The sequence below is a fragment of the Canis aureus genome, chromosome 8, assembly GCF_053574225.1.
Source record: "Canis aureus isolate CA01 chromosome 8, VMU_Caureus_v.1.0, whole genome shotgun sequence".
Classification (NCBI taxonomy): Eukaryota; Metazoa; Chordata; class Mammalia; order Carnivora; family Canidae; genus Canis; species Canis aureus.
Window position 1 is genome coordinate 33,465,776 of NC_135618.1, and position 12,945 is coordinate 33,478,720.

Consider the following 12,945-nt stretch of genomic DNA (forward strand, 5'->3'; position numbering starts at 1 on the left):
CAGAATGAATCAGATAGTCCATTTCAGTCATCTATTATAGAAATAATAATACTTGAAAATAACATTTGTCAAGAACTTTGTGTCAGATGCTATCCTAAGGGCATGCATACATTTTCTATTCAATACCCAAAACCGTTCTTTGAAACCCATCCATTTATTGTCTCTGTTTTACAGACGAGGCAGCTGAGGCCTAGCCATACTTAGAAAGACAGCATTCCACTTTTGGTGGTAAAAGCAGAGCTCTGGAGGCTGGCTGCCCACGGTCTAAATCCCGGTTCCATCTCATCCTAGCTGGGAGAGGTGGGTTCCTTAGCCCGTCAATATGCAAATGCTTCATCTATAATTAGTGCCAATCCCACAGTACTATTGTGAGGTTTGTACGAAATAACGTGTGAAATATGCAAAAGCACTTAGCACAATCTCAGGTACTTGGAAGTATTCAGTCAACATTAGTTCTGTTTGTGTGTTTGTGAAGTCACTTACCCAGTGCCCTCACAAGTAAGTGGTGAAGGTGGGATTTGAACCCGGGCTGTCTGATTTCATAATGAATAGCACATAATTTTTAAATGGTGTTGCCACAGGTCTCCTATTGCAAATAACATGTTGAGGTGGAAACCAGAAATTCATGTGTCGGAGTGAAAAGAGAAAGGTCAAGGGGCTGCGGAGGCAGAAAAAGTATGTGAGAGGCATTTTATAATTTATCACCTTTTGAAAAAGACATCTTTGAGGCTCCAGTGTTTGTGCTAACTCACTTTCTAAAAGCATTTGTGTAGCTGCCAGTCCAAGGCAGGGAGTGCAACCAGAGACTGATCTAGATTTTGTGAGGCCTGAAACTTACCTTCACTAATTTTAAAAAATGCAAAAATATCTTATTTGTGAGAATTATGCAAAAGCACACGACCACATGAACATATTGGTAGGTCTTCCTCGAGGCCCTGAATGGGCCATGATGCTAAACTCCATTCGCTGCGTGGTGAATCCTCCCTTGGCACCAAAGTAGCCAAATCTCCGACCTGCAGGGCAGCGAGCCTGGCTTCCTTTCCTGTTTTGCTTCAGAAAGGGCCAGTTTCAAACTTCTCTGTCTTGGTACCTCTAGTTGAAACACTAGTAATAGATGATATATATAGACCTCTAACTCACAGGAAATTCGGGTGGATAACATGCTTCCCAGAATAAATATATTAAATTATGTTTAAGAAAAAAACAGGCAGACTGTATGGGTTTTTCATACCTACTGGCAGGTGGCACAGATCTAAACGTTGGAGCCTTTTTATAAGCCAGATTAAATTGACTCATGACAGCTGGTCACTAAACTACAGGAAGTGCAGACCCGGTTGAAAGCAAGAAGATGCTGGTTCTCATCATTTGCACCGCAGACTGGAGCTCACTTTTTTTGGAAGTCCATCTTACCAGTGCCGTTATTTGACAACACGTACGGCTTGTCACTTAGACACAAGCAGATCTCCGAAGTACAAGCAAGTCCATTCTGTCTGCAAGTGTCTTGTGTGAGGTGTGTGTGTGTGAACAGGATCGGGGAATAGGCTGAGCTCTCCAGAACATCAGATAGCTCCCTGCTCGCAGAGCCTGGTAGCTCTCGGCTTGGGCAACGTGCTGGTAGACGTCGGAGCCGGATGCCCATGGAAGTGGATAATGAACCTGTCGGAGACAAGGGGACGCCACAGAAATCTGCCCTCCACCCCATCACAAGGCGGGAGGTCATGGCCCTAGGAATTGAGAGCAGTCTCTCACCATTGTAACATCCCTTTCTTTTCTTTTTTCTTTTCTTTTTTCTTTTCTTTTCTCTTTTTTCTTCTTTTTCTTTTTTCTTTTCTCTTTTCTCTTTTTTCTTTTTTTCTTTTTCTTTTCTCTTTTCTTTTCTTTTCTTTTCTTTTTTTTTCTGGAGGAAAAGCCACTCTGGCAGGGCCTCTACATAAAGAATTTCAGCATCTGATTGGAATGGGGTGATGCAAACAGGCTGAGCTGTGGATAATGAAAGGGAATCATTTTCCAAAACCAACCCGTGTTGGGATACCTCAGCATCCACTGTCACGGGCTCAGCCCAGGCACGAGAGTTGTCGGTCGCAAGGGCAGAGAAAAGACAGCCCAGGAGCTGGGCTAGGTCAGCAGATTTACTGCTGGGCAAGTTCTGGTTCCTGCCAGTGCCCAAGCAACATTGCCCAAACACCTGAACCCGGGGGGTGGGGGGGGTCATCCCTGCATGAGAAGTGGAAGCCAAAAGATGCATATTCCAGAATAACTATGTTATGCAAATGATTTTTTTTTTTTCTCCTCTAAACTGTGTTATTTTCCTAAGTCTTTCAGGCATTTTTTTTTTTTCAGGCATTTTCTTCTTGTGTTAGGTTTTAGGCGTTTGGCAAATTCTCTGGAGTTTAAATTAAATAGTCTTACCAATTTTATAAAGTTCCCTTTGCCCATTATAAAAGCCAATGATAAGGGCATGTGGCAGTTTTCAGCACATGTCATGGAGTGTTCGATTTAATACGATGCCTATTGATTCTCTATTTTCAGTCCATCACCAGGCTAGACATAGTAGGACAGACCCATGCACTTCCTGCGCTCAGAGAGTTTACTTGCTTATTAATCATTTATTTATCTTTCAAATATTTTTTAAGTACTTATTATATGCCAAGCACCTTAACACACTCTGGGGATGTTGCAATAAATAAGGCAAGCGTGACTGTTGCCTCCGGGAGTTTGCACTCCAGTAAAGGTGATAGAAGAAGCAATGACAACACAGTCTCTGTCTAAGGCAGAGATAGTGTGGGCTTTATCAAGTGACTGGCCTTGCCAGTGTCACAGGAGCACATAGGAAAGGCATGCTGGTGGGTCAGAGAAGCCCTCAGATAGTTGGCCAGTGGATGTTTTTTGAATGTCATTTAGGAGCCAGGCACGGAAATTTACAAGTTGACACCTGAATGATAAGAATTTGGCAGGTAAATGAGGTAGAGGTAGTTGAGTAGAATGTTCTAGGCAAAATGAACAGTTTATAAGATTACCTAAAGGCAGGGACACCTGGGTGGCTCAGCGGTTGAGCATCTATCTTTGGCTCAGGTCTTGATTCCGGAGTCCCAGGATCAAGTCCCACATAGAGCTCCCTGCAGAGGGAGCCTGCTTCTCCCTCTGCCTATGTCTCTGCCTCTCTCTCTGTCTCTCATGAATAAATACATAAAATCTTAAAAAAAAAAAAAAAAAGATTACCTGAAGGCAAAGTTTGAATAACTGAGTAGTATTACCAGTGGTGCAGATGAGACTGGAAAAGGGAAGAGACACAAGCTTTGAAGGGACTTGGAGGCCACGTTACAGAGTGTGAACTCTACTCTGAGAATTGTGACAAGTCTTACAATGGTTCGAAGCCAAGATGACTCTGATATTTTTGTGTAAAGGATTATGTTGACTGTTGTGTTGAGACTGAGCTGGGAGGACCATGACTGGAGGCAATAAGGTCTGTTCAGAGGCCATTGTAATAAAACAGATCGAAGGTGATGGCGATCTCAACTAGGGCAGTGGCAATGGCTAGAACTGTACTACGTGTTTGAGAGTTGTCAAGGAGAAGGGATCTTACAACTTGGTGAGAGACGGAACAATGACAAGTTAGTTATTGTAGGAAAGAAAGAGGGAGGCATTCTCAACTAACTGGTGATGCAATTTACTGACACAGTAACCCCAGAAGGAGGAATGGGTAGGAGAGGGAAACCCCAGAATTCAATATGGGATCTGTTGAGTTTAACATACCCAAGAAAGAGATCCATGAGGGAGATATAGATCCAGGATTTATCAACATGTCGATCAGATAATCCTCACTGGGAATAATGGAAAGAGGGTTCTATGGATCCCTATGGGTAACAGAATCTCTGAATCTCCTAAAATGTTTTCAAATGTTTAAGCTTATTTTGTATATGCTTATTATTTCAGGGTAGAGGAAGATTACGCAAGTTTTCTTTAAAATGCGAGTTTGCTATAACTCAAAGCCATTAAGGACTGCAGAGGAAACTGAAGGGACAATCTGTGTTAAGAGTATCCAAAGAGGGTGTCTGGGCAGCATAGTTGGTTCAGCGTCTGCCTTCAGCTCAGGTCATGATCCCAGAGTCCTGGGATCAAGCCACACATCAGGCTCCCTGCTTGGCGGGGAGTCTGCTTCTCAGTTTCCCTCTTCCCTACCCCCCCCCCAGCTTGTGTTTTCTCTCTCTCTCTCTCTCTCTTTCTCTCTCTAATAAATAAATAAAATCTGAAAAAAAAAAGAGTGTCCAAAGAGAGTCACTTAGGCTGACAGTGCTCACAGGCCAGAACCCCAAGAACAGCACATAAAGAGAACACAAATAAGAAGAGGATTCTGAATATGAGCTTGAGAATCCAACAAGGACAAAGCATCAGAAGAAAGGGAGTAGCCCACAGATTCAAATACTACTGGGAGGTCAAATAAGGCAAAGAAAATTATCCATTGGATTTTCAACAAAGAGGTCATGGATGACATTGGCAAGAGAGGCTGCGTTTGGTGAGAAAGAGAAAGTGAGTGGGGGATGAGAGAATGGAAAATGTAGATATAGGAAACTCAAGAAGAGAGGAGAGTGTTAAAGAGGTAACTGGAAAAGAAGACCAGGGGTACAAGGTGAGTATTTCTCCCCTTAAGATGGGAGAGATTTATGCAATGAGTCAACGTGTTCTAAAAGCTCAAAGAGCCTTAAGTAACAACCAACCCAACCAAATACACAGAAGCATTTAACGAAATCAGAAGATAGAGCTCAGGGTGTCTGCAGTGAGCAGGATAGATAACTGGGAAGAGTTTGAATTGAATTGAGCCTTGAATGATTGGGTTTTGAACAGGTGAGGATGCACCATGAATTGGAAGAAATCTGAGGGAAATGAGACTAAATAGTCATCTATTTTTCTTTCACCTTCTTTTGTTATTTAAAGAATATTTTCTCAGCAAATATAAAGTCTTGAGAATGGAAATTGTCTGTAACTCAGAAAGGGACTACAAGTATGAAAGTATTAGCAGCTAAAAGATATTTAATCCAGTTTACAGTTACTACTTGTGTTCTTGATCTTCCTGTATGAAACACGCATATTCTTTGGGGTCATATTGTTCATTTCCTCCGTTGGATTTTTTAACACCAGATAGGGTGCTAAATCGGTATAAGTTTGTGCTTCTATCACTTAGGTTTCTAACATCTTCCATATTTAAAAAAAAAACACACCCATAAATAAAGGTGCTAATGTTGGAAGGAGAAAGATCCTTTTATAAGCAACCTAACACAAGTGACTCCCTGCATAGAGGAGACTGTTACGAGACCTAACTCATGATTAAACACTGTCTATTTCACTTAACTGAATCATGTTTTTCTCATCTTTTTAGAACACTGTACATCTGTTAATTTTAAAGGTTCTTTTTATGTATCTAAGTTGAATAGGTATTGTTTAAGTAGTAGACTTCCGGCTTTTTACCATATATAACTATACAGAGGGCAGAGTATAGCTGTAAGTATTGCAAATTATAGTAGACCCTTGATAAAGCGGACGTGTGGTCTTATCCAGGGAGGTTTGGGTGGCGAGGAGTGGGTATTATTTCAGGGGCTACACCTTTGAGTTAGAAGAGAGCCCAACAGTTCTCAGTAACAATCTTAGCCACTCCTTCACTTTCTTGCCATGAGGATGGGTCGGTGTTCCAAACATCATCTGCACACAAGAAACTTGGATATTGCTTACAGATGTCAGAGAAACCAACATCAGTTCTTTTTTTTCTTTAAAGATTTTTATTTATTTATTCATGAGAGACACAGAGGGAGAGGCAGAGATATAGGCAGATGCAGACTCTCTGCAGGAAGTCCGATGTGGGATCCCAGGACTCTGGGATCACGACCTGAGCTGAAAGCAAGCACTCAACCACTAAGCCACCCAGGCATCCCAACATCAGTTCTTTTTTTTTTTTTTTTTTTTTCCAACATCAGTTCTGAAAGAATCTTCTTTTCCTACTAAGAAAGACTACTGTTAACTTTTTCCAATTCGCAACATACCCCGCAAAGGAAAGCAAATGTAAAACATTATAATCTTTCTTTGTCTTCATGAAGTTTGGCTTTCTATATTTTTGTCCTACTTCCTAGAAGAGGCCAGTCTAGTTTAAAAACACACACACATCTACACACAAACACACATACATAACATTTTCAGATGCTGGCCGTAACAGATCTTGATCCTTTATGCCCCATCACAGATGTCCTAGTTCTCCCCTCTATGTGGACACATTGCTTCCTGCCTACTCTGTCCTGGCCCCTGGGTCATGGTCATCCTTGGTTTTACTTTTCCAGAGGATGCAGAATGCTTGGGATGTTACAATTTATAACCTGCTACATCAACAAATATCCAGTTGGCCTTTGAGATTTTATAGTGCAAGACTTTGGATAGGGGAAAGTGTTTTTGTGGAACCTGCATATTCCACTGTTGCCTCTCATATATCACAGCTCTCTTCACAGGCACCAAAAGCAAGGCATTTGCAAATGACCTCAGACCCCTGCCACATAGTTTTATTTTATTTTATTTTATTTTATTTTATTTTATTTTATTTTATTTTATTGGCTTCTAAGCATCTTTTATCTGAGTCATTTGACCCATTTCTGAGAGACCTTTGTAATTACCTTATTTGCTGTGAGTGGGAAATCTAAGGACCACTCGGATTGATTAGAGGCCTTGGTGGGAAAAATTTCTGATCTGGGATAATGTCATTTTAGACAATCAGGAATACCTGATTTTGATCTCCATAGGTCTATAAAATAAGTCTGAATAGCAAATTGTCTTAATGGTCATCGTTTCTTTTAAACAAGTAAGAATTGTCGTTCTGGTTTAAGGAAAAAACAGAAGATAACATTGCTTTTCAAACCCAGATGAAATTGTCATAGATTTGATAATATAATAAGATCACTGCTCATTGGTGGCAATATTTTGAATACCTGTTGAGAAACCCTTGATTTTGTAGCACAGTTGTCTTACGGGACCTTCAGGCCCCCACTGAACAGACCGACTAGTATTAGGATTCCTCAAAGTGTGGTATGAGATAGACTGTATCCTAATCCTACCCTTTGTCCCTTGTTGAGAAGATTCTGAAGGTGGGGACTGCAGATCTACATTTTGCCCAGAGCCTCTATGTAGCGCAAGCACTGCAGGGTGTCAGAGCCGCCACCCCCCAGGAGATAGATGGGTAAGCCTCCATGATCACCTGACTTACAATGAACTCTTGTCTCTCTTCTGTTTAGGTGCAAATGTAATCTCCACGCCACCGTGTGTGTGTATGACAACAGCAAACTGACCTGTGAATGTGAGCACAACACTACAGGTCCAGACTGTGGGAAATGCAAGAAGAATTATCAGGGCCGACCTTGGAGTCCAGGCTCATATCTCCCCATCCCCAAAGGCACTGCAAATACCTGTGAGTAACTTTGCTCTGTAACACTGGATTTTGTGCACGATGAGCTGATAGTTCCCTCAGTTTCACTTGCAATTGTGCTTTTACTCTCACGGTTATCTTGTTCCTCTTCGAAATGTGGCTAAAGCTTTAGTCTCTATTTTACGACTTGTAAGCACATTTTCACACTCGGATCATCTGTTAAATTCAGTCTTCCAACATTCACATCAAATGTGTTGGGAGATGATGGAAATCAGGAGACATTTTTTCTAAGTGGATGAAACAGGAGATGTTTGTTTTCTTGCCCCAGATTACTTTCCTATTAGAATGACAACAGCCTATTGTGTTGTTTAATAGGTTGCTTAACCTATTAAAACTCCCAACTATAACTTAATTTTAACCATAAACAACTCCAGAAATTCTCTACATGGTTATAATCCCATTTCCATTACTGGGTGACTTGAGTGATGCTTTTTCTGGAAGATGCTTCCCTGTCCTATTTTAGCTACAGCCTAATTTTGCCTAGTGAAATAATTGGCTTTTTCCAAATTCCAGCACTTGAGGTCATGCCTGGCATGGATCCTACAAGGAGAAGCCACCTTTTGCTACAGAGCGTGACTATAGGTACTGCATTAAGAAAAGGAATGTCTGAGCACGGGTATTTACAGGAACCATGAGAGATGCCTCATTACCACTCATGCGTATACCCCACTAAAATCCCTGAACATCTACAGGAAGACATGCCCTGACACGCTCAGGGAGAGAAATGATTACTTCCAGAATAAACTGCCCAATTCCATGGATGGACTGAATTAGCCACTTGCAAAAGCCCCAGGTTCGCCCTCTTTCAAAAATAGAGGAGGGGTGAGGTTGGGAAGACACCCACGAAGTGAGAAGTAACAGAAATAGCAGGACAGTGAGCAGTGGGGGAATGAGGGCTTGAAAAGCCACTGGCTCTCTGTGAGGCTAAGAATGTTATCAGGTACTTCAAAGCAGCAGCTGTGAGAAACCAAAACCTAAAAACTAATATCACAGGAACCAGGACCTTATCAAGTTAAATGTAAGACTAATGGAGCGAGTAACAAGCCATGAAGTATGGGGGCATGAAATTATGATAAAATTTCTATGAAGCAGAAAAAAATATTCTTCAAAAGATTTAAAAAAGCATCCCTATTTGTAAGGGTGTTCGGTTTCTTTCTGTGTTAAAGAAAAAAATGGACAGTCTAGCTCCTAAAATTAATACATAAAGCTCTGTTAAGCAGAAATGTTGGCTTTTCAAGGCAATTTTATTAGCAGAGACTCTGTTGGCTGTCCTCAATTGTTCAGGGCCATAGACTCACGAATTTGGAAGGCATCATGAGGTTATTTGTTTATGAGACCCTGTGGCTGGCTACCAAGAATCCCTATCACCACACTTGTCATATTTACTTTAAAGGTCTCCCAAAATGAAAGTGGCTCAGATTCCATTTTCAGTGTCTGCTGCTGCTTTAGCGTGACAGGATGGAGCAGAGGAAGGCTCACCAACACTTGCTAGCATTCTGGCTCAACCTCAGGGCCGGCCAACTTGTCAGAACTATCCCAGAAAGGCAGGTGGCCTGAGCTGCTGTGTTGGCTTCTATGATGTGAAAGTAGTAACAGTTCTTACCTCATAGGAATTTTGAGAGACTTGAAAAGCTACTGCATGTAATGTGTTCAGCATAACACCGGACACAAAATAAGTGTTCAAAACTAATTTTAATTTTAGGATTTTTTTCATAAAGTATACTTGTTCATTATTGGACATCTTTGATTGTTATAAAACTTATTTCTTAATGCTATTTTTGAGTATGTCCTAATTTCCAATGATTTTTTTTTCTTTAAGTAGTAAAAGAGCTATATGGATGCCAGTTTCTTTTCTACTCCAGATTAACATCATCAAATTCTATTTCATATAATAAGATTTTCATGTCTCCTGCTGGGTTGCTTGCCCTAGAGGCCCTCTAATTTTTTAGTGTCGAAATGTCAGCCAAACACAGGACTTTGCCAGTCCTATGATTCTTATTTCATATCGGCTTTTTCTTATATGCATGCATACATGCTTGTGTGTGTGCGCACATACACACATACACACACACGACTCTATGTGGTGCACCACGAGTCAGTTATTTAAGAGGAACACTTAGGATATGCCATATCCTAATACAAAAATACGAAACCTAAGAAGTATAAAAAGAATAGCTACAGTCTCTGAACCCTCAACATCAACTCTTCAATGGCCTAGAAACACCATGCATCTTGGATAATCTCTTGATTTAGCAGAATCTCAGCAGCCAGGATCATTTTTTAATAGGAAGGTCAGTTCCTGCCTACTCTTAGCAAAAGAACTAAAAGAACTTTATTAAACCATGAAATTATAAGATCTCCCTTCACAGACAGTTAACCCATCATTCAGAGGACCCTAAACTCGGAAGCATATGACTTTGGAAGTCCTGAATTCTGGAGCATCACCAAGGCCACATTTATAAGGAGCACATAGAGCCAGGAGAGAAGAATACAGAGCCCCAGCATTCTAAAATAGAGCTGTCCCTATAATGTGCGAGACACATCACGTTTCCCTATGCTCATCACTACAACAGACTCGGTGGAAGCAGAAGTAATGACTCTTGTGATTACACTTTATTCACCATGCTTTCTAGTGGAGACTCAGTGTGTTTTCTTGGGAGATATATATATATTATATATAATATATATATATCCATATAATCTCAAAATGTTTTCCTTATTTCTCTACAAAGCTTGTGTTTTCTCTGTAAGACATCTTTCTTCTTCTCCCTGTTGATCTGCATTCTATTTTTGATAGTATTCCCAGTATCCTTTGAAGTTCTTTTCCATCTTCTAAGTAGATAGCAACTCTGTCCAACTTTGTGCTTCCTTATGATTCACTTGATTGTTATTGTCCAGCTCGTGAATAAAAGTATTAAGTAAAAAAAACCTCTTTAAATTTTTGATCCGATCCCTATGGATTAACACACAATATTTTTTATATCAAGATGCTGAAATCTCAACAGTCAACCTTTAGGAACTATAACTCTAAGAAAGATACAATATCGTCTATGCCTCTGCTTCCTGAGGTGGGTTCTGTGACCCTTTACAGAATTTCATGGCCAAATAAGTTTGGAAAATGCTGTAAATTATAATGACTCTAAGATACTCATATTACCTTATTAAAAACATTTGAGAATCCTATAGTAAAGTATTATATTTTGCCCTGTGTTTCCCAAACTTAACTGTTCATGGAACACTTAATAACTTTCTATAAAACACTCTTTCGGGGACCGACTACTCGAAGCAATTTCTACAGCCTAGTGATAACAAATGTCATGAAGAAAGACTTAGAAAGCCCATCCAGTTTCTCTGTATACAATCTTTCACTTTCTTCTTACCTACACAGTCTAATATTCTTCAAAGAGAGAAAATTAAATTGTTCTGACATTGACATTATTTGTTTGTTCAGAAATCCAACTTGAATTGTTACACAATATCTAGAGCCCCTCTGAGTAATGGAAAGTAATTTGGTGATCATTCTATTATTTTCTCTAGGATTAAATTCACATTGACCAATTTATATTTTCCCAGGTGTGCACATGTGTGTATCATTATCCAGACAGTTTCCTAAGTGCTTTACATGCATTTAGTTCATTCTTAACTCACAACACTCTTATAAGGTAGATGCTATTAGTTTCATTTTATAGATATGGAATCTGCTGACTGCTGAGGGCAGATATCTTGTTTAAGGTTTCCAAGACTAGTCGGGGTGAAAGGGAGGATTTAAACCCACGTATGTCTTGACTCCAGGGACTGCACATTGCACTATATTGCTTCTCAGGTTAAAGTTCAGTGACTTCCTCTATTCTCCACGGGGCTAGGAACATTTTGACACCTGTTCAAATAAGCCAGTCTTATCCAGAGACTCCACTTCTGCCCTTGCCTTAAATTTTTCGAGCTCTCCACCCCCACCTCTTCTCAGTCCATGGTTTTCCCCTTGTCATTTCCATCTATTCCTGTGGTTTTAGTTCTCACTGATACTGGTTTAATAGTAATCAGTCATTACAGCCTGGCATCCTTCTAATGAATCCAGACTGATTTTTCCAGCTGTTTACGAAGATCTCAAAGTCAACATGCTAGATACTAGATTTATTCCTTTCTCTAATTGCCCTTCTCTCATCTTTATTTTAACTCTCCTTTTTCAAGGCTGCCCCTTAAGGCCAACTTCTCTCTGCAGCTCACCTAGATCCTCCCAGGCAAAATCAATTGCTCTTTGCGCTCTAGATTCTTGATAGTGTATGTCCACTTACAATTGGTTGACTTTCTATAACCAAAATTGTAATAATAATAATGGCCACTTCTATCAAGTTTGCCATTGACTTTTATAGTTTGTGAAGGGCTTTAAGTGCATTCTTATGTTAAATCCTTATACTAGTCATCATGGGGTATGTACTATTTTTATCCACATTTGACAAATAAGGAACCACAGCCACACAAAGATTAATAAGTAAGTTGTCCCAAGGTCCCACGGCGAATGCATTACAGAACAAGACTTAAACTCAGATCTATCTGACTTAGAAGCTAAAATGTTAGCAATTTAAGAATGAGACCATACTGTATTCCTGGCCTTTATAAATATTTGTAGAATCAACTATTTGGTGAATGAGTAGGTAAACCTAAATAATGCTGTAATGTGCACATGGGTACATTGACCTCCCATCCATCTTCCCATGTCTCCTGGAATGTGTGGTCTTCACAGCTCAGCAGCTCTAACACAATGGTCTTCAATCTCCTACAGGAAAAGTCAGCTATCTTGGAGGAAATAAAATGGGAAAGTGACTCACATTTTTTTCATGGGTGTTCATGGCCCATCCAGCCATCTAGAGATGGCACATTGGCTGACTGATCTTCACAGACCTCCCCCATGGCATTCATGGCCTCAGTGACTTGAGCATTCTCAGGCTCTGTCCACCAGCCTTTCAGGCTCAGAACCCCGATTCTATCAGCACCTTAAGAGAGTACTTTCCTCTCAGAGCCTTATTTGTGTGAACCAAGCTGCTGGCCCAATATCTAAAACCAGAATACCAAATTATTCTTGTATAGCATTAATCCACAATCCTTACCTGAAGCTCACGGGACCAAATATGATTTGAAATTCAAAATTGTTAGGATCCTAAAGGTAGTACATATATTATAGACATATATTATGTCCATACCCACAGCACAATGTAAGGTAGCACCATTTAATCAAACATTTTAATATTTCAGCAGCAAACCCATGATTATTCTCACCTCATACCCCTTCCAGTCAGGTTTGGCCACCAAATTAGCTCAGAGCATGTTATGTTGTGCTGCCAGTGATTTTTTGGGGGAGAAAAAAAACTTTTAGTTTTTAGAACTGTTTTTTTGTTTTTGTTTTTTGAAGATTGGAGAGAAATACAACAAATTAAGAGATTATAGTATGGAGTAGTTGTTAGAGGCACAAGCTCTGAAACCTGGACCTCTGG

At 40.2% G+C, this 12,945-nt stretch overlaps 1 protein-coding gene across 1 annotated transcript in view; it reads left to right on the forward strand.

Annotated features, from left to right (window-relative positions):
- Nucleotides 1-12,945, forward strand: part of NTNG1 (netrin G1) — a 309,029-nt gene that overhangs the window by 220,338 nt on the left and 75,746 nt on the right. Inside the window, exon 4 of the mRNA XM_077906996.1 lies at nucleotides 7,266-7,438. Coding sequence (XP_077763122.1) covers nucleotides 7,266-7,438 — 173 coding nt within the window. The remainder of the gene's footprint in view (nucleotides 1-7,265; nucleotides 7,439-12,945) is intronic.